The sequence below is a fragment of the Hypomesus transpacificus genome, chromosome 21 (assembly GCF_021917145.1).
Source record: "Hypomesus transpacificus isolate Combined female chromosome 21, fHypTra1, whole genome shotgun sequence".
NCBI lineage: Eukaryota > Metazoa > Chordata > Actinopteri > Osmeriformes > Osmeridae > Hypomesus > Hypomesus transpacificus.
Window position 1 is genome coordinate 4,163,158 of NC_061080.1, and position 22,221 is coordinate 4,185,378.

The 22,221-nt window shown below is 50.1% G+C and overlaps 1 protein-coding gene across 1 annotated transcript; it reads left to right on the forward strand.

Annotated features, from left to right (window-relative positions):
• The first annotated feature begins 210 nt into the window (after nucleotides 1–210).
• Nucleotides 211–22,098, forward strand: LOC124483687 (girdin-like). Its single transcript, XM_047044226.1, has 28 exons — nucleotides 211–711; nucleotides 815–906; nucleotides 2,639–2,744; nucleotides 4,921–4,990; nucleotides 5,421–5,479; nucleotides 5,687–5,770; nucleotides 6,555–6,695; nucleotides 7,031–7,200; nucleotides 8,571–8,652; nucleotides 9,345–9,503; nucleotides 10,067–10,213; nucleotides 10,361–10,505; nucleotides 10,719–11,318; nucleotides 11,535–11,740; nucleotides 12,058–12,252; nucleotides 12,597–12,724; nucleotides 12,950–13,091; nucleotides 13,232–13,405; nucleotides 13,913–14,074; nucleotides 15,133–15,410; nucleotides 15,585–15,728; nucleotides 16,007–16,193; nucleotides 16,357–16,502; nucleotides 17,295–17,387; nucleotides 17,603–17,820; nucleotides 19,268–19,510; nucleotides 19,805–19,870; nucleotides 20,357–22,098. Exons 1-28 carry the CDS (start codon nucleotides 649–651, stop codon nucleotides 21,469–21,471), a joined length of 5,415 nt encoding a protein of 1,804 aa, XP_046900182.1. The 5' UTR covers nucleotides 211–648; the 3' UTR covers nucleotides 21,472–22,098.
• Nucleotides 22,099–22,221: the final 123 nt, after the last annotated feature.

Genomic DNA, 22,221 nt, shown 5'->3' on the forward strand with positions numbered 1-22,221 from the left:
TTATGTAGGCGATAGCCTGTAGTTTAAATGAAGCGTAAGTCTATCACCAGCCCAATACAAAAAAAAATATTTCACAAAATAAAAAGTCAAGTTGTGTCATTGTAACCTAAAGTTTCAAAATCGTGCGTGCAGGAGGGGGAAGAGGGATAACCATCGAAAGAGAGGAGGACAGAGGGAGGGAGGGAGGGGTGCCAGAACTGGCGACGATGCCTTTGCAGCATAGCGGATCGACCACAGACAAGGATATGCGTAAATGTTGCGGGAAAATACCGATGGAATTCTTTTCAAACAATGCCTTGTCGCGGCTAGATTGCTGGGATCTTTTGAAATCATTTGATGGATCTGTAGTAAGTTTACACGCTTGCTGACCAAGGACGCCTACAGTTCATTGCGGTTTCGCTGCGGCTGCAGCAGGGAGCTACTTGAATTCTCAAATAGTTTTACTAACGCAACGGGATCCCTATCGACCACGAGAAATGCTGCACCGGCTTCCTTACAATGACTGTGTTTCATTCAGAACTTTGTAGAAAGCGGATGGTCCGAATGAAGCTTGCTTTGTAGGCTATCTATAAAACAAGCCTCGTTTTCTTTTGAAGACAGGGCAAATGTCTGATTGAGGATTTTAAACTGTCAATATTATCGATCGAGATGGAAAGCGAGGTTTTCCCCACCTACCTTAAGCAATTTATGCTGAGCCCGCTTGTCACTTGGGTAAGAACCGATTGATATGTTTGAATAATTTGCATGTACAGATACAATAGTAGCCTATGAATTGAATTGCATCAATTGAATAATACGTTTTCTCTCTATCTAGGTGAAGACATTTGGGCCTAATGAGGATACCACGCAATTTGATTATTCTGAGTTGCTGGACGGGGTCTTTTTGAACGAGATCATGAATGAAATGTAAGTTTAGGCCTGGCTTGGTGGCTGTTCACTGATATTGTCAATGTTGGCTTGCTGCCTGGATGTAAACTCCTGAATGCAACATTGTCAGCAGTGCTCATACTAATTAATGTTTCAAAGATGTCATAATTTGACACAATGACCTATGTCTGGCTCACATTCTTTGACTTCGCTGTTAGCTACTGACAGTAGTGATACTCCTAAATGTAGTGATTTCCTCCGGTTCATATTGGGTCACACTGTGTTTCATTTAAATGTTGAATGTCAGACGTTCTGGTCCCTAGTTCCAGCTGTTTTCAATGCAGTATCAAGCCTCAAGTGACAATCTTCAACCAGGCAACATGTGCCCCCACAACAGTGCCTGCATTGTTAATTTTGAGTGAAGGGGGAGTTTTGTGGTCTAAAAACTGCCTCGTTGTCCTGTCAAATGCTATTCAACTTTCTTGGAATGAGTTACATAATAGGTTTGGTAGTAGAGGTGTGTGTTGACCATAGTTGGTCATCATAACAAATCTACTAGTCTTTGGAGATTATGTGGGGGTAGATTATTTTTGGGGTGGCAGCCTTGTGGTTTAGGGATTATCAGCACCTCTAATTACCCCAAACCGAAGGCCCTTTGTCAGTCTTTGGATATGACAGACAAAGAAGTGTGGTGGAAGGGGGGGGGGTCAATATGAATCCCAGTGGTTGTATAAAATCTTACTGTATGTTACAGTAATAGACAGTGGTTTGAAATATGAGTGTCCCATAAACTGAGGGTATGACAACACACATGCGTTTCCTAAGTGAGGAGGGAAAATATGATGACGCCATGTCCTGGAGGATAAAGGTCGTCTGGCCAGACCAGCCAGGGAAGCCCAGCCCGGATCAGAATAACAGTTTGGAGAAGAAGACGGAACACAATGCTAGGCTGGGTTAGGGATAATCCCTTGGATTGGGAGACTCTCTGGGATTATAGAACCTTGTTGCTGGTGCTCTCAGGCAGAGAGAGAGAGAGAGGGGGGACACACAGATGGTTGTGATGGAGATAGGACTGACTGACTGGACGACTGACTAACTGACTGACTAACTGACTGGTGGCTGACTTTCTGTCAGAACAGCCTGGACAGAAGCCAAGCCGTTTAAGGTCACTGTGTCCATCTCTGGCCTGGGTGACCTGATTGGCTGGCTGACTGGTCCTGAATCTGTGTGCCAAACAGGTCGTGTCAAACATGACAGCCGCAGTGCCTAACCTGAGATGAGGCCACATGAGCTCACTCCTAATATTTTCACAGTTCCACACCATATATAGTACGTTGTGTGAATTCCTCTGTGTAAATTGTGGATTTACTGTAGGTGCCAATGGGAGAATGGCAAGAACATCTTTATATTTCTTGTTTGGTTTTCAATCATAGGTGCAGCAGTACTATAGCTAATGGAAGGATCATGGAATGTTTGTGTTTGAATGAAAGACTTGTTTCTGCTGTAGTTGTTTGGGTGGAGCAGTCCGATTCCAGCCCCCTTTGGCTGTGAATTCTCCTCAGTCCAATCCAGCCAGGAGGAATGACGCAAGTCATGAGTCTAAAATAGGAATGAGATGAAAAGCTAATGTTGGGTTTAATGGAGTTTTTGAAGCCAAGGCTAACAGATACCGAAACAGATACAATCATTCTCATCACAAACACCTTAACTGTTTATTTTGCTTTTGTGCACTGTGACTGCATTCAGTAAATCATTTTTATATTGTTTTCAGAAATCCCAAATCTTCTCTTGAGTGTGTAAACAAAGTGAACATGGACTCCGTTCAGAGGATCCAGAACCTGGCGGTTTTGATCCGTCAAATCAAAATGTATTACCTGGTGAGTTCAATCTTTCTGTGCCTGTTTTTCCATCCTAAAACTTTCAGCTCATAAACTCCGTCTACCAGACATTCCTCTGTCTAATACTGTATGGAACATTTAAATGTATTTCAACAGCTGGTCCGAATGGTCACTCAGTGTTATCACACACAATCACAGGCTGGGACACAAACACGCACACACACAAAGACGCACACTTTCACTGACCCACACACAGGCTCTATGTCTCTCTCTCTCTCTTTCTCTGTCATACTCACACACGCACATCCAGAAACACACACCCCGGCAAGAGCTTTGTTTTAAACCAAGGCAAGGTTTAATTCTCTCTACAGGGAGTAGCTCTGTGCACATCTGTCTCACTGTCCCCCTCTTCCCCCAGCCTGGACTAGCCTGGCCTGGCATGGCCCAGTACATCAGCCTGTCAGTCAGGCTGTTCTTAAGACGCCTGGCCTAAATATCATCATCCACCCAGTAAACATCTGTGCATTCACCAGTGTGGCCAGTTGCAGAGTTACAGTTAGGCTGTGTGTGTGTGTGTGTGTGTGTGTGTTATAGACTGCAGTGACCCAGGACACACAGCTTTGAAATGACCCCATTTGAGACCACCAGACCGTATCATCTAGTCCACTAGCATGTTCTGTAGGATAGAGCTAGCTTCTGTGATAAATAAAAAAGACGTGACAGTGACATTAGAGACCAAAAAACAGGATTGGGGAGACCACTGGTCCGCTGTGTGCATAAGGGATTAGGACAATCCCATTTCAGATAAACATCGGAAATCGTCCTTTTCGCCATAACTGTTGGTATGTTTTTTTTTAAATAGCTAACTCTTCGTCATTGACAGGGATTGATTGTAGCAAAAGCACTGGGCGTATATCCATTTGCAAGGAGATAGACTTCAGTATCGCACGCCTATCTCACCACAAACGGATTGGCTGGCTCTGTTTTGAAACCGATGAGACAGACCGTTCCGAAGACTGATGTATATCTTTGAGGAGCCCAGCCTCTCATCCCAGTGATGTTCTCTCCCCAGAGGCAGGACGAGAGTCTGGGGACTCCCATCACTCCAAGCTCTTACTCAGCAAAACAAGGGGAAAGAAAACACAGAGTTGAAGCAAAATCATGAATTACTTCCCTTCAGACTCAGGTGGCAAGTGAAGACTGCTGCAGCCCACTCCTCTCTCTCTCTCTCTCTCTCTCTCTCTCTCGGTCTCTCTCTCTCTCTCTCTCTCTCTCTCTGTCTCTCTCTCTCTGTCTGTCTGTCTGTCTGTCTGTCTGTCTGTCTGTCTGTCTGTCTGTCTGTCTGTCTGTCTGTCTGTCTGTCTGTCTGTCTGTCTGTCTCTCTCTCTCTCTCTCTCTCTCTCTCTCTCTCTCTCTCTCTCTCTCTCTCTCTCTCTCTCTCTCTATCCCCCTCTTTCTCTCATGTCATGTTTGGAGGTCTTATCTAACTGATGAACCACAGTCGGTTTCACACTGTTATGTTGAAGATGTGGTTCCTTCATCTGTAGATGTTTTTATCAAATCTAAATCTTTCTGTATCAATACACTCGAAAGTCCTGATTTACTGTAATGGATAGTAGGATTGGTACTCTTTCTGACAAGACTTCTAGAGTTTAAGGAAGAGAGAAGGTGGCAAAGCATCCAGTCTAGTATGCTAAACATTCCTCCTAGGTAATGGCTGGCGTTCTGTGGAAAATGTGACTGCTGGTCGACTTCACCTCACTAAAGCTGGGCTAGTTTCCCCAGACTGGAGCTCTCTCACTGGGGAGTTTGTAATAGTTTCCTCAACTTCAGGGGGTCACTCCATTCCTCCTGAGGAGCAATTAAACATCATCATTACCATGCCACACACACTATACACCCACTGTAACCTCCTCAACAGTCCCCAAACGAAAACGAGAAGGCAACAGCAGTAACAAAAACAAAAAAAAAGCCCTTGAGCCATTATGTCCGCTTTCCATCTGTAGGCATCCATGCTGCATTGGTCTAAGGGGAGCGCTAGCCAGCTATACATACATAACCTTTCTTACTGAGCAAGCTCTGGCTGGACCCCAAACAGCCGTCTTTGTGCTCCCGTCTCCCCGATGGAAAGTCCCTTTATCTGCCTGCTCTCCTCCTCCTCCTCTTTACCACCCCCCCCTCCCTTCTTCTCATCGCTCTTTCTCTCCCTCCGTAGGAGAATCTGAGGCAATTGATCATGATCCCCCCTCCTAACGTGCTGCTGCTTGGGAAGTCACCTCACTCGGGTAGGTCTGCTCTCTGCCCTCCTCTTCTCTGGCCTCTTCATTTCACTGCTGGTCGTCCATGTCGAGGAAGAATCAGAACTACTGTATGATTCCACTGCGATGCGTTTGCCTTGAAGGGGGATGGTTTTCCTTCAGCGCTGTACTAGGTAGTGGGAGGTGTGTGATTTAAGATTGGTTTGTACTTGTAGATTCTCTCCACTCAAATCAGTCTTCGAACTAGGATGTGCTTTCCCAGTACCGACTCACCCTTTTCCCTTGGGACATGTATTATTGAATCTCACTCCCCATCAGGGTGACGTGCCTGGGTGGCATTGAGGGACTGGGAGGGCTCGGGCGTGGCCTGACCCTAATTCACCACACCACCATTCCAGTTCCAAACTCTCTCTGCCCTTTTATCTCTCACTTCCAATGGAACATTTCTTTTTGTCAGAGCAAGGCCTGGAGGAGATGAAGAAGGTGTTGCTGTTGCTGTTGGGGTGTGCTGTCCAGGTGAGTGTGTGTGTGTGTGTGTTTCGGGGAAGGTGGGGCGGGGAGGGGACGCAGCGTGTCATTGTGAGTGTGTGTTTGTTTGTATTTTTAATTCCGATATTAAGATTGGGGGGACCTTGTTTTCACCCCACTAACAGGATGTCCCCTCCCCAGGCTATCCAGACTCATTTCCACTCTAATCTCTCTTTCTCTCCCCGTCTTTTTTAGTGTGAGAAGAAAGAGGAGTACATTGACCGGATCCAGACACTCGACTTCGACACGAAAGCTGCCATAGCAGTTCACATCCAAGAGGTATTTAACAGACAGGCTCTTTCTGTCTGTGTGTGTGTGTTCTTTAGTTTTTCTCCTTCGAAATCCTTCTCCTCAGTGGTGGAACATGCTGGAGGGTGACCTGAGCTCACAGCAATCATTTACGTTTCATGTTTCAGTTTCACCCCCAGTTTCATGTCCTTTGTGCAGGCTCATAAATACAATTTCTAAACAGATTTTTCTCCAGTTGCACATAAGAATAACCAAACAATTTCCCTGAGGTAAACAAGATCACATGGAGTTAAAGTCATACGGGTTGAAAATGGATGGCACCATAAATTCAACAGAATTACTAACAACCCGTTTGAAATCATTGGAATGTTCTGGAACGAACAGTGTGTATGAAACAATACATGCTCACAGAGCATGGAGGTCTGTAGTACTTCAACCCTCCAGTGCAATCCTCAGGTCTGAAGGGGCAGAGTGCAGTCTGCAGACTGCCAAGTTTGGATCCGTCAATGAAGTGTGTCAAAAGAGACACTCCCGCACTGTTGTCGTGGTCACAACAGCGTAAACAAACAGTGTTCCAAACGTTGTACCTTGACATGCTGTTTTTGAAGATCTAGGTTGTTTAGAAAGATTGTGAGGTTCAGTCTTTCTTCGACCGTGGCTGTTCAATCCAATTATATCACCAGATTACACCCACAACCGATATCGTTTGATTAGATAATCCCAACGCTTATCAAACACTGTATATGGAGTCTCTCTTTAGTACTTTGACATCTTCCGCTCCCTCCCTCCCCACCCTCTAATCTTGTCCAATCAGGTGACCCACTGTGAGGACAGCGTTCTGGACCTCCACTGGCTGGAAGCCAGCGGCCTTCACCCAGACGACCTGGAGACGGTGTCCAGGAACATGGCTCTCCACCTCAGACGGCTGGTGGAGCAGAGGGACTCACAGCTGGAGGTACAGACCCCGACACAGCCGCCCGCACAGAGTAGGAGCGTGTTTGGTAAAGAGATGCAACCCCCGGAACTGCAGGGGATGGTTCGGATGCCTTGAAATGGAATCTGTGTGAAATGTAGTAGAATGTCAGCGCTTGAGAAGGCCATTGAAAGACCTTGAGAGTGTGTCGCAACGCTAAAGGCAGCGTTGTCGTGTCAGACGTTTGACGGAGCTGTAGAAGTCAATGATTAGCTCTCTGTCCTAGTCTGACCTATGAAACGTTGGGGATGCAGTAGAAGAAATGTCAGGTGTTTCTGTGTCTCCCCCCACCCCACCCCCCTACCCTCCCACCCCAGTCCATAGTGGAGCTCATGCTGAACAGGGAGAGCCCCCCGCCCTCTCCTCCAGACGCCCAGTCCCCCAGCGAGAGTCCCAGCATGCACCAGCAGCAGGCAGGCGCCCATCAGCACCTGGCTGTGGAGCTAGCCGACGCCAAGGCCAAGATCAGACGCCTGCGACAGGAGCTGTGAGTGGAGGGGACACACACACACACACTTGTACTGCACGCACATGCATACTCATTTACATGCACACACTCACACGCACACTCTTCTTTGGTCCAGATTTACTTTACACATACTTTGTTTACACACTTTTTTTTTTTTCATCTGAGCATGGTTCAAGTGTGAGCCAACCGTGATATGGTGCCAATACAGGGTGGAGGAGAGAGAGATACGGATTGTCACACACACAAGCACACACGTACACACATATACTCACACACACACACACACGCGCAGGATAAGATGCCTAGGGGGAGGTTGGCCCAGATTACTACAAGCCTTGGCAGGATCCATGGACTTGCAACATTATTGACCCACATCGGCCATCCACTATGTACGCTAAACACACACCCACACACTCTCTCTCACACACACACACCCACACACTCTCTCTCACACACACACCCACACTCTCTCTCTCACACACACACCCACACACTCTCTCTCACACACACACACACCCACACCCTCTCTCTCACACACACACCCACACTCTCTCTCTCACACACACACCCACACACTCTCTCTCACACACACACACACCCACACCCTCTCTCTCACACACACACCCACACTCTCTCTCTCACACACACACCCACACACTCTCTCTCACACACACACACCCACACACTCACATACCACAAGCACCACAATCCCCCATTGAACTCATCTATCCATCTCTCCATCCATCCATCCCTACATCCATCCATCCCTCCATCTCGCTCATTGTCTGAGCATGGATGTGCTGACTCTGTCCCGGGGCTGTGCAATATCATAAAGCAACCCTACACGGCATGACTTTGCGCTTTTCAATAGCAACAGCGCAGCACAGTGCTAGTGCTTTGTATGGGAAATGCAATAGCTCTAGGACGAAGTACATTCTTGTCAACCAAATGATGGATCTGGCAAAAACAACACGGATAATGGAAGCTCTCGGCTATGAGGGGATGAAGGCCGGTCACGCATAGCATGATGAAGCGGGAGAGACATGCTTCTCAGAGAAGATGAGGGTTAAGACAGGGTGGAATGGCGTGTGTGTGTTTATGGGTGGGTGGGTGAAATCTGTCCAGCTTAGCTATCAAGTGCTTGTCATCCAATGTCTGTCATCCACTGGAAAACATTTAAACGACTCACTTGGTGAAAGGAATAGGATGGGGTTGTGGGATTATGTGTGTGTGTGTGTGTGCTTTTGCATATGTGTCCATTGGCAGCACGCTTAGCTGTGTGACAATATACAGTGTGTGTGTGTGAATATAATTAGCGTGTTCAAACCACGCATACCAGATAACTCTCTCCCTCCCTCCATCTCCATCCCTCCATCCCCCCGTTCCAGAGAGGAGAAGAGCGAGCAGGTGCTGGACTGCAGACAGGAGCTGGAGAACACAGAGGCTGATCTGAAGAGGCTTCAACATGAGGTACAACAGTCGGGGTAGCTTTATCTAGCATCTTCTAGCAGTACGAACGGAATCCATACTATGAGGTGGACCCAGGCTGGTCCCAGTATGTCGCCCGTCCCGTGTCACTCCCCCGCTGGGCGGCTCACTGAACACGACCCCTCTCCCTCCCTGGAGGTTACCTTGTACCCTTAACTCTTAGTGACACACATTGACCCCCTTATGTGTACCATCGAGATTAACACAGAGATTAATGTACATTGTAGTTTAGTTTAGACGTGGGCTTAGTGACAGTGGCCATCCTCTTCATTTGTGGGACAACGCGAAAGCTTAATGTGGATTCGCGTGCCAGGTTTCGGATTCGGTGTTTCATGTGAAAGTACAATGTTTAGTTCACCATTGAGCCTGTATCAGAGTGTGAATTATACAATGAAAATCAGGGGGGTCAACTTCTTCTCCAGGGCGTAAAGTAATATTTACGATTAGAGGTAATAACGATATATAAATGTATCGCCCCCCCCCCGACCTGTTGTTTTAACCTCTTTTGGAGGGGTCAAACCCCCCCCTTAATTTCGAACCCTGTCCTGTATGGTACACATTTCATAGGTATGTTTAGTTTTTTTCCAAATCGTTTTTTTTCCTTTTGAGAGACAATCCTTTGTCTCTCATACCTACACCCTCACCTGCGTGCCCTCACCGGTATTTTTTTCCAGAATGCGTCGTTGCTGGCGGACGCGCGGGCGGCGCGCACGTACCGCGACGAGCTGGACTCCCTGAGGGAGAGGGCCATCCGGGCGGACAAGCTGGAGAGCGAGCTGGGCCGCACCCGGGAGAAACTGCACAACATGGAGTTCTACAAGACTAAAGTGGAGGTACGGCACGGAGGGAGGCAGTCTGGAGGCAGGCTATGCTCATGAGAGTGTGGAGGGAAGCAGTCTGGAGGAAGGCTGTGCTCATGAGAGTGTGGAGGGAAGCAGTCTGGAGGAAGGCTGTGCTCATGAGAGTGTTGAGGGAAGCAGTCTGGAGGCAGGCTATGCTAATGGGAGTCAGGCGGTTGAGCGGTTAGGAGTCGGGCTAGTAATCAGAAGGTTACCAGTTCAAATCCTGGCCGTGCCAAATGACGTTGTGTCCTTGGGCAAGGCAGTTCACCCTACTCACCTTGGGGGGGGAATGTCCCTGTACTTACTGTAAGTCGCTCTGGATAAGAGCGTCTTCTAATTGTAAATGTAAATGTAATGCTAATGGAGGTGTGGAGAGAAGACATGCTGGGCAGTACTGACTCAGTGGGACATCTGTGTTTGAATGTTTTCAAACCAAGTCGGTCGTCCTTATCCAAGCGTCATCGAATGTCGGAGGATGATGCTGTGTTTCCGCCTCATAAATGCCAGTGGTTATGTGTTGTAACCGGATGTGTGTGCGTGTTTGCATCTACCAGGAGCTGAAGGAGGACAACCAGGTTCTGCTGGAGACCAAGGCGGTGTTGGAGGAGCAGGTGGAGGGCTGGCGAACACGCTCAGACAAGCTGCACCAGCTGGAAAAACACAGTCTGCTGCTGAAAGCCCGGGTCCACGACATGGAACAGGTTGGCTTTCTGACCGTCTAAGAACCAGAGTAAACAAAGAGTTTGGGGTTCAAATATCCAGAAAAGTTTGCCACCTCACCCCTACCTTCCAGTTAGGGGTTTTGAATTTCTTTCTTCCTCTTCCTCTCACCCTCTCCTCTCCCCCAGGAGAAGGAGGTGGACAGGAGGCGTGTCGAGGAGCTGCAGGAGGAGAACCTGGCTCTGTGTCTGGCCCAGAGGAGAAGCATGGAGGAGTCCCAGCATCTGGGCTGGGAGCTGGAGCAGCTCTCCAAGAGCCCTGACAACACAGAGAGTAAGGTTCTGATCTGGTTTGATCCAGTCTGGTCCAGTCCAATCCAGTCTGGTTCAGTCTAAACCTGTTAACGCACGACATCAAGTCGTTAAACTGTATAGTTTACCGACTTGTATAGTTAAACTGTATAGTTTACCGACTACTTAAAAAGCCAGTTAGAATTCAATCATTTTGAAAGACGGACATAAGTGTGATGTGTGTTTGTGTGCGCAGGTCAGAAGTCCCTGAGCGAGGAGGTGAGCGAGAAGACCAGGAGTCGTCTGCTGAAGCTGGAGAAAGAGAACCGCAGCCTGCTCAGGACCATCGAAGACCTGAATGCCGTCTGCCGCCTCCGACCGCACCACGACCACAACCACCCCTCGGCAGACATCCACAGCTCCGCACAGAGTACAGCCTCCTTTGAGCATCCCCTGCCAGGCCGTAACGAGACGAGGGACACCGCCGCCATGGACGAGAACGACTCGTCGCTTTCCTACACGTCGACGCTTCAGTGCCCCCACGGCGACGAGTCCGAGGCAGAGATCGCCCGGCTGGAGAGGGAGAGCGAGACCCTGGAGGAGAAGATGGACCCTCGGGAGCAGGAGAAAGGTCAGCTGGAGGAGGAAGGGGGCCTGAAAGACCTGACCCCCGACCTGGAAGCGCCAGAGAAAGGCTCTCCTCACTGCTCGCCCTGTTCCAAGAACAGCAGCCCTGTCTGGGGCAGCTTGGCGAGCCGCTCGCCCTACTCCTCCAAGCACACGGAGCGTCTGCAGGCCAAGTGCGGCGTGTTGGACACGGAGAACCAGCGCTTACAGGCTGCCCTGGACAACACTGGTGGGTTTCTAGAGGATGGATGAAGTATAGCACTACTCGCGTTTACATTTAGTAATCGAGCGGACATATCCGAATCGACGTAGAAATAGGGATGAACTTGATATCTGTGGATGCGTTGATGATCGATCTCATTTTAGAGATGGATGAAGCCCCCCAAAAAGAGTCATCAAAAATTCACCTCTTCATCTGTCTCCTGGTTCCCTCCCTCCGGGCCAGGTCGTAAGCTCCAGCGCGTGGAGGCGGAGGTGCAGGAGCTGGAGGCGGAGAACCAGGCCCTGCAGGCGAGGCTGGAGGAACTCCGGATCTCCTCCCGGAGGCTGGAGCAGCTGGAGGTGGAGAGCCGTACCCTGGAGCAGGAGGCCTCGGGCCTGGAGAGGGACAAGAGGAGGCTGGAGAAGGACAACCGCAGGCTCAGGCAGCAGGTCAGCGGTGGGGGGGGGGGGGGTGGAGGAGGAAATGGAGGACCAGGAAGTAGGGGTAGTGGTGGTAGAGGAAGTGGGGGTGGAGGAAATGGTGATGTGGAGGGTGGTGGAGGAGGAGGAAGTGGAGGAGCAGGAAGTAGGGGTAGTGGTGGTAGAGGAAGTGGTGGTGGAGGAAGTGGTTGGGTCAGAGTCTTCTGCAGATGGGTCTGTCGTCGGTTGCCGTCGGTAGCCACACGAGTCCATGGTGCCGTTGAGCAAGGAAGCGAATCCAGATCATCAGAACAACAGTCTGACTGTGTCCCGTTCCGACCCCCCAGGCAGAGATCCAGGACGCCACCCTGGACGCGGCCAACGTGCACGTGGCCAGACTGGAGCGAGAAGCCCGCGCCCTGGGAAAGGAGGCTGAGGGCCTGAGGGAGACGGCCGAGAGAGTGAAGGCCCTGGAGAGGGACAACAGGGAGCTGGCCAAGCAGAACGCCATCGACCAGAGGACCCTGGCCACGCTCAGAGAGGTCAGGGGCCGGGGCTGGTTAAAGGGATAGTTCGCTTGAATGAGAGGCCGGCTATGCTGTGTCACGTCAGGGGTGTCTTGATGAGATGTGAGCGTCGGAGATATAAAATGAGGATGTCAAATGTTGTCTATTGTTTCTTCTCTGAGATGTGTGCATCGTTAAAGCCAGCTACAGTAACATTTCCTGATGACTCATTGCGCTGAAAGAACAAAGTGGATATACATGAATAAAACATTTTCCTTCTGAAAAGTTACCTCAGATGCTCCAACTGATTGTTAGGGCTGGTTGTGTGCGCGGGCGTGTGTGTGTTTGTGCGTGGGCATGCGTGTGTGTGGGTGTTGTAGGAGTTGGTGAGTGAGAAGCTGAAGAGCCAGCAGAGAGAGAATGAGCTGGAGAGGCTGGCCCACCAGCTGGACCTGAAGGTGTTTAACCTGGACTCTCCAGCCAGCGATGAGGAGACCTCAGAGAGCAGGTAGAGATACAGTCTGCACAGACTCCCTCCAACTGGTTCAAAGTTTTAGAACTATGGCTGTGAGATGTGGATACTGAATAATATAACTGAAAAATAATGATGTATTATAATATTTTGAAAGATTCTCAATATCTATTTCTGAGCCATTAAGCTAAACACATTCTTCAGTAAATGTTACAGGGGTCTTGAATAGTCCAATACAATTGTGCTCCTCCACCCCCCCAGTAGGTTCAAGATGCTGGAATCGGAGCTGGAGTCTTCCCTGAAGAGGTCCCTGCAGATCAAGGAAGACAAGATGGCCGCCCTCGAGGCTCGTCTGCAGGAGTCCTCCTCCCTCAACCAGCAGCTCCGCCAGGAACTCAAGACTGTGAGGGCTTTTCAGTCTCAACCTCAAGAAATGTTTTATATAGGCTTTTAACATTAAAGAAGTGAAGATGTCTGTCCCTCCTCAGAAAAGGAACAGTGAAACATTGTCTGACCTTTGACCTCTCTCTGTCTCTTCCAAAGGTGAAGTTGAACTACGAGGCGCTGCAGCAGAGAAACGAGGAGGAGCGGACGGACGCTGGCTCCGCCCCCCAGAGGGAGAGTGGCAGGGCTGCCAGCGAATGGCAGTGGGAGAGCCAGGAGGCCACTAGGGAACTGCTGCGGGTGAAGGACCGCCTCATCGAGGTGGAGAGGAACGTGAGTGGACGAGATTAATACTGGATCAGCTAGACGGCCAATCAGAGTGTAAACACACAGTTACTGGCTACACCAGTTAACCTTTCTCCTCCTTCCATCCATTCTACTACTTTTTCATGTTCTTGTAGTGTTTGTAGGATTGCCTGTTGCCTTACGCAAGACAGTGACAGTGAACTAGAACCCGTATCAGTCTATAAACCAGTTCACAGTGGAACTACAACCAGTTCATGAGCAATGTGGGTCAACACACTGAGTAATCATATATTGATCCTGGCCCTCTCTTGTCACCCTCCCCTCCCCCCCCCTTTCTCTCTCTCTCTCTCTCTCTCTCTCTCTCTCTCTCTCTCTCTCTCTCTCTCTCTCTCTCTCTCTCTCTCTCTCTCTCTCTCTCTCTCTCTCTCTCTCTCTGTCTCTCTCTCTCTCTCTCTCTCTCTCTCTCTCTGCCTCTCTCTCTCTCTCTCTCTCTGTCTCTCTGCCTCTCTCTCTCCCTCTCCCTCCCTCCCCCAGAATGCCACCCTGCAAGCGGAGCGCCAGGCTCTGCAGGCCCAGCGGACTCAGCTGGAGGCCCAGTCTGAGGGGCTGCAGGCCCAGATGCTGGCCCTGCAGAGGCAGACCGCCTCGCTGCAGGAGAACAACACGGTGCTGCAGACACACAACGCCAACCTGCAGGTGGGGCCCTCCTCACCCGCTCCCGCTACCGCTCCTACCGGAACCTGCCGCGTCGCAGCACACTCTGACACGCTTACACACCTGACCTGACTGTACCTCACCTCACACCTGACCTGACTGTACCTCACCTCACACCTGACCTGACTGTACCTCACCACACACCTGACCTGACTGTACCTCACCACACACCTGACCTGACTGTACCTCACCACACACCTGACTTGACTGTACCTCACCACACACCTGACCTGACTGTACCTCACCACACACCTGACTTGACTGTACCTCACCACACACCTGACCTGACTGTACCTCACCACACACCTGACTTGACTGTACCTCACCACACACCTGACCTGACTGTACCTCACCACACACCTGACTTGACTGTACCTCACCACACACCTGACCTGACTGTACCTCACCACATACCTGACCTGACTGTACCTCACCTCACACCTGACCTGACTGTACCTCACCACACACCTGACTTGACTGTACCTCACCACACACCTGACCTGACTGTACCTCACCACACACCTGACTGGACTGTACCTCACCACACACCTGACCTGACTGTACCTCACCACATACCTGACCTGACTGTACCTCACCTCACACCTGACCTGACTGTACCTCACCACATACCTGACCTGACTGTACCTCACCACACACCTGACTTGACTGTACCTCACCACACACCTGACCTGACTGTACTCACCACATACCTGACCTGACTGTACCTCACCTCACACCTGACCTGACTGTACCTCACCACACACCTGACCTGACTGTACCTCACCACACACCTGACCTGACTGTACCTCACCACACACCTGACCTGACTGTACCTCACCTCACACCTGACCTGACTGTACCTCACCTCACACCTGACCTGACTGTACCTCACCACACACCTTACCTGACTGTACCTCACCTCACACCAATGTGACTCGCCATCATACCACACGCTAACGTTAGTCCAGTCTATGAACCCAGGTTTTGTGGTGTACCTGTCCCTCCCTCCCTCCTTCCCTCTCTCCCTCCCTCCCTCCCAGGTGGAGAAGTCCACGCTGAACTCCCAGAGCGCCTCCCTACTGGCCCAGAACGCCCAGCTGCAGAGGCAGCAGTCGGCGGCGGAGGGGGAGCGCGAGGGCGTGGCGCGGGAGCGCGAGGAGGCGCGTGGCGTCCACGAGCAGCTGCTGCGCGACCACGAGCGTCTGGCGGCGCTGCACGAGCGTCAGGCCCAGGAGTGCGAGGCGCTGATGGGGAAGCACGGCGGGCTGAAGCACGCTCACCGCAGCCTGGAGCTGGAGCACCGCACCCTGCAGGACAGGTACGCCCCCCTGGGACACGTCACCTCAGGGGAAGTAGTCCTGGAATAAGACTAGTCCTGGAAAATGACTAGTCTTGTGACAGTCAAAGTCAAGTCATGTACAAAGTCTGTGTGCCTACATTTGTGTCCTTGTTTGTCCTTGTGCGTGTGTGTGTGTGTGTGTGTGTGCTGCAGGTACAACACTCTGCTGCAGCAGAGAGCCAGGCTGGAGGGCTTGGAGAAGGAACTGAAGGAGGAGCAGGAGAAGATGGCCCTGGAGAAGGAGCAGCACAGGACCACCGCTTCCGAGTGCTGCAGGCTCCGGGACGAGAAGGACTGGTGAGGAGGACACACACACCATACACACACACACACACCATACACACACACACCATATACACACACACACACACACACACCATACACACACACCATATACACACACACACACCATACACACACACCATATACACACACAAACACCATATACACACACACACACCATATGCACACGCGCGCACACACACACAACTACACTCACATGCAGCTCACTCTTGACACAAGTACGTAGACCTTCCCCAACTCTCATACGTAGATACTGTCTAATAATACCTCAGGCTGAACCAAACCTACCGCCAGCTGGTGAAGGACAACGAAGAGCTCCAAGCCGACCATAAGAACCTGAAGAGCCTGCTGAACAGCACCAAGCTGGACCAGACCAGGCTGGAGTCGGACTTCTCCAAGCTCAAGGATCAGTACCAACAGCTGGACATCACCTCCACCAAGCTCACCAACCAGTGCGAGGTACAGATTGGCTTTGATTGGAATTCCAAGATTTGGATACCGAATTGTGTCTTCTTCACTGTTTTCTAGTCGTTGGTAGAGTAAAATCCGTTTGTGTGGATATTTCGATGGTCGTCAAATGAGCCGTGCGCTCTCAAGCTGAGGTTCCGTGTTCCGTGTGCAGCTTCTGAGACAGGTGAAGGGGAACCTCGAGGAGGAGAACCGCCATCTTCTGGACCAGATCCAGACCCTGATGCTGCAGAACCGGACCCTGCTGGAACAGACCATGGAGAGCAAAGACCTGTTCCACGTAGAACAGAGACAGTACATGTATGGAACCCTTACACGTCATCAGTGTCAACGCTACAGCACTCGAGTTCTACTTCACAGTGTTCTACATACAACATGATGCATGTTGACATAGGTATAGAAAGTGAGGCTATGTGCATGTAACTCCTTCATGACAAGTTTTTACCAGGTTTCATAACTATCTCTTAAGACATCTGGAAGCATAACACTTTTTAGGAGACTGTGCTAGAATTGCTTGGGGAGTTTTGTTGCCCCCTCTGCACCAACAACACAGACAGAGCATCCTCATCCTTCTATTTAGGGGAGCCAAAATATTCTGCTACTCTCTGAGCATACCCGGTGGAGCTCCCGGTTTAGCCGAGTCGTGGATTATTGATGCTGTCTGACATAAATGATGTGCCAGGTTTAAAAACAAAATTTACTGACCTAAAATTCGCTCGTACTCTCGTTCTCTCTCTCTCTTCCTCCCTCCATCTCTTTTAACACATTGGCCTGGACCAGATGAATCTCACTGAGATATTGTATCTGTTAACAGCAAATAACTATGAAGGCAGAGTGTAAATCATGAAAACGTTATAGCTTCGCCTTCGTTGTTTCTCCAAAAAACCACAACTTTATTGTTTTTGAGATGTTAAAGGAGCAGTCTTTCAGACACTTGCGCTAAATCAGACCGGTGAGTGTTTATTCTTGAATGTAAACACGTCCAAATCGCCCCTCCTCCTTTAACCTCTGGCTAATGCTAGCCTGGGTGTTATTTTACTGGGAGACGATTACTGTATGTGTATCTCATTGGCTTTTGTTTCCTCCTCAAAGAGACAAACTGAACGAGCTCAGGAGGCAGAAGGAGAAGCTAGAGGAGAAGATCATGGACCAGTACAAGTTCTACGACCCGTCACCTCCACGCAGGTACCGGAAACCCGTTCCTAACAACCGTCGTACATTACACAACCACACCGACTGCACGTTACCACAACGTCCGACAGCCAAATTCACACAGTGTTTGAGGGGGGTAAATCAAATGCGGTGGACGACAGGCGTGTTCAAGAGAACGGGCTCGAGAAGAACATGTTCAAACGGGGGTGGGGGGATTTTCCCCTTCTCTGTCCCTTCCAACCCTCCAGGCGAGGGAACTGGATCACCCTGAAGATGAGGAAGCTGATGAAGCCTCGCAGCCGAGAGCGAGGGTCCGAGCGCTCCCCGCCCCCCACGCGCTCCGCCTCCAGGGAGGGCCCCGCCGGGGGCCCCGTCCCCTCCTCCTGCCAGGACGACGGCTCCTTCGTCGGGGGCTCTGCCTCCACCTCGGTGACCGACGCGATCTCGCCGCGCCGCCGCAGCAGCAGTGAGTATAACCTCTTTGACCACACCAGGCCAGGCCACAATAGGCCGGGCCGAAATGGCCTAACCAATCTACGACAGCTGTGGGCGGAGCTGTTTTCGACAGGGCCGTCCCCCCGCCACCTCCCATTGGACAGGGAGATAGAAGGCTTTTGACATCAGCCATTGCGTCGTCATTTGAGGACGTTTCAGCAGAGAACTCTCCTATTTTTATAGATGCCCTCCACCCCCAGAGGGAAAATAAACATAAAAATAAATTATCTTTCCAATACTCGAGCAAAATCATTGCTTATCCCTTTCTGTCTTACTGAATAGTTTTCTTCTGCCCATACATGCATACATACAGTACCTGCAGTACACATATGTATACAGGATTGGATGACATGGCATGCATAAACTGTCCATGTTTGTGAACACCCAAAAACCTGGCATGTCTACCCTGCTCTCGAAGAAGTGTGCTTTTTTGCTTTCCTCTGTCAGTGTTGTGCGTTCACGTGTGTTCTCTTCATTCCACTCCCGCTCTCTCTCCTTACTCCACCCCTTCCTCCCCGTCTCCCTCCCTTGTCCCTCACTCCAATTTCTCCCCTCCACCTCTGCCTCCCTCTTGTTCCTCCCTCACACATTCGCAAAGTGTCTGCCCTGAAAATCTTTCCCCTCATGAGGAACAGACTGAAGGACAGGGACAAAGTCAAGTCTGTCTTCCGTTCCTCCATGTGTAAGAAACGCGACACAGTCGACCAATCGGCGCCTGCCGAACATCATCTGAGCTGTCGTTTGTTTTGTTTGTGCTTTAACCTCATAAGCGCGCAGTGATGTCTTCCTTTTGTCGTGCCTTGGTTGCTATTCGCAGACTAGCTCGGCATAGTTTGCAGTGATTTAGACCACAGCTCTTTTAATCACTTTTCGCTAGCGGTCTTTCATGGCAACATTCCTGCATACCATTATCAGTGCTAAAATGCAGCTACTGTATGAAGGTCAACTGTTATAGCCATACCCTTCTAACATGAAAATCACACAACTAGACCATCCACCATCCAATGTCCATTATGTTATCATCTATACAGAAGCTAAATCTAAATGTCTGTGTGTTCAGAGATATTTGACTATATCTGCCCTCTGCATAACTATAGAGTAACAGCATATGGAGAGCAGTTGGTTTGAAGGTTGCAGCACAGCACAGTCCACTCAGAGGGCAGGGGAATACTGCATTGCAGGAGTGCCTCAGAACTGCACGTGCTTCTGTTTCCCTGGGAGCTGCTAGCCAGGGGACACAGAGGGGCAAGCCTTACAGATTGGATATAGTGTTTGTTTATTTATTTAATACTGTATTTGTCTCAATGGGATAACCTGAAAAGGGACGAGGGTGGGGGATTGAGGACGTGTTTAAGGAAGCCACTCTGCATACTCAAATTCAACTTATTTCTCACCACTTCACTCCTCCCTCCTCCAAGCCCTTAATGACCTGATGGACACTTCGGCCCTGGCCGTGGACCAATGGGGTGCCAGCTCAGAGCAGCTGGAGGGGGAGGGGTCAGAGGGCGAGGAGGATGGGAAGGAGACGTTGACCTCTTCCTCCCTCACCTCCTCCATCTCGTCCATCATCCATCCTCATCACTCTGTCATCACCACACCCTGCCATCTCACCACCAACAACCCATCAGCTGTGCCGGAATGTTCTGAGTTCTGGGTGTCAGGTACATGCAGCCTTCTGAATACCGTTCCATTGGCTAACCTTTTTATGTTCCGTTTCGTCATTGTATTGTTACATTCCACAATTATTCTTTTTTATCTGTTGAGTATCTTATTAACATTTTTTGCAGCAGGGTTTTTTTTTTGAGGCGGGAATGATAACATCTCAGTTGTTCTATTGGTGCGGCTTTTTCCTCTTGCTTTTAACCAGAATTATGAAATAGTTACACCTCTGCATTCCTCCACACCCATCTGGCGGGGTGTCAATCTCTGACCTCTGACCCCATTCTGCTCCACAGACAAGGATTCTAATGACAGCGCCGTCCCATCTGGCTTCGACGACAACGATGACTTACAGAACCACGGTGAGCAATTAGACTGAGTGATTATTATGGGGGATTCGCCATGGCGATACAGATGAATAAAGCAGCAGTACGGGAATTAGGATGTAAATCCATCCATCCAGCATAAACATGGCCTTGATTCAGATTAATCTCTGTTTTAACCCCCCCCCCCCCCCCCCCCCCCCCCAGTAGTCACCGGCGATATGAACAGTTTTGCAATGTTGCCACCTGTTGGCAAAGACATGTCATTACACTGGTTTTATTATGGCACAAAGGTTTCTTGTTAATAATGGCGTTGCAAAATGGCACGTCAAGGATATAATCTCACATGCAGTTGAGAGACAATAAAACGCAGTCATGATTGGGATGTTTAATCCCTGAATAAATAACCGAATTGCTTTTTCTCTGTCTTGCCTCACTCGTCATCCAGGTCTGAATTCAGACACAATTAGGATATTTCAAAATCGGGGATAACAATATAACAACATTTCCCCCCGGTTCCTCCAGGTCTGAATGGCGTGGGGAGTCGTGCCCAGAGCGAGAGCAGCGGTGAGTTCAGCCTCAGCCTGGACAACGAGCCGTGGTCCAACGGAAGCAGCCCCATCCAGCACCATCCATCCCGCCGCTCCTCCTCCTGCCAGCCCCCCTGCGACACCTCCACCCCCCGAAACGGACGCCCGGCTCACAGGGACAAGGCGTCCAAGGGCTCCTCCCTGCCCATGCCCATCCCCACCACCACCAGCACGCCTGGCGCGAGCCACTCCACGCACAGACCGAGAGAGGCGGCAAACGGGGACGTCTGGCCGTGCCGGATGAGCGTCATCCGGAGGGGCTCGGGCGGGAAGATCGCCCGCCGCTTGTCCGCCGTCGAGACGGTCGGCGGCAAACCGGTCGAAGGACCTCCGGGGGCGAGTAAACCAGAGCAGACCCCCCGAGCCTCCGCCTGCTCCCCGATCACGGTCCTCTACGTCCAGGGTAAGTCGTCCTCGGCGTCGGGCTGCCTCAACTGCTTCTCCGCCCCGCTGGGGAGAGACGTCCGCCTGAGGGGGCCGCGACCCCCGTCCTCGCTGCCCCGGGCCAGCAGCGTCATCTCTACGGCCGAGGGGTCCTCGCGGCGCTCCAGCGTCAACAGCGACTGCAGGGTGGCGGCGGGAGCCAAGATCGACCTTGCGATCTCGCCGGCCAACGGTATTCAAGAGATCGAGGATTGCGGGGAGGATTCAGCCCATCGGGACGAGCGACAGCATACGGGTTTGAAAGAGCCCGTGCCGCCAGTCAAGCCCCCCAGAGACCCAGCTGTGGCCGCAGCAGAATCTGAACCCAAGACTTCCTGTGTGGAGTCTCTGTTTGGCTCCCCCTTCGATTTCACCGCGGTTTTCTCCGACACTATCTTCAGCGAGGCGGCGGTCGCCACTCACTCCGAGAACCAGAAGAACCAGACGTTCCTTTCTCTAAACCCTTCCCTTGTCCGGAACATCAGCTGCCCGCCCCTGAAGCAGGAGTCCACTGACGACACGGCTCGGCCAGAGGACCAGACCCAATCTGCTCGAAACCAAAATGGCCGCCATGACTGTGAAAACGAGAGGGAGGTTACCGATGACAAGCAGTTTGTTATTGCATGAATACGATCCTGATTTGGAGTTATGCATATAAAAATACAGTTGCTATGCATCATTTGAATCTACTCTGAGTGAAGGAAAAGCTACATTTAAATGTTTAATTTTGTTGGAAGGGAACGGCAGTACTGACTAGGTTCTTTTTAGGAGTAGATGAAAGTAGAACTCATTTTAGAGGACTTATTCACAACACTGTATGTCTTTAAGATCCCTCAACTTTTAGATACAGTTTTGTACACATCAAGCACTACACCATCCTATTGTTATGGGCTTGAATCACAAGTTTAAATAAAATATAATTGATATGGGTTTACCTTACCTTAATAGGAACACATTGTTAGTAGATCATTCTTGTATTGCTATTACCTGGCGTAAGCACATTGACAATCCTACTTTGTGTATTTTAAGTTTGTTTGCCAAAACCCTCTTCAGTGTTGTGGAAAAGTATTTGTATGTATTTTATTTGTATTTATAAGCCCTTTTTGAGTGTGTCCTCAGTACTCAAATGCACTTGTGAGTAACCCGCTCTGTTTCAATAGTTTTTTTTTTTTAAGTTTTTTTTTGCTATTGTGTTATTTAGGCCTGGGAAAACTTTATCGAAACATGCTCATTAGAAGCATAGTGTATATGTTGTCAAATAAAACATGTATCTGAATGTGTTATTTGGCTTAAATTGATCAATTTTAACATGATTGTCCAGTAGAGATTTAAGGAATGAATAATAAATTAGGGAAGTTTATAATGTTAAAACGTTTT

What these genes read in the sequence shown, in the direction of transcription:
- LOC124483687 (XM_047044226.1), top strand. Translation starts at nt 649, where the DNA reads ATGGAAAGCGAGGTTTTCCCCACCTACCTTAAGCAATTTATGCTGAGC. An exon ending in GGCTGCCCTGGACAACACTG is followed by an intron (nt 11,319 to 11,534) that starts GTGGGTTTCTAG and finishes CCTCCGGGCCAG; the next exon opens with GTCGTAAGCTCCAGCGCGTG. An exon ending in CCCTGGCCACGCTCAGAGAG is followed by an intron (nt 12,253 to 12,596) that starts GTCAGGGGCCGG and finishes TGGGTGTTGTAG; the next exon opens with GAGTTGGTGAGTGAGAAGCT.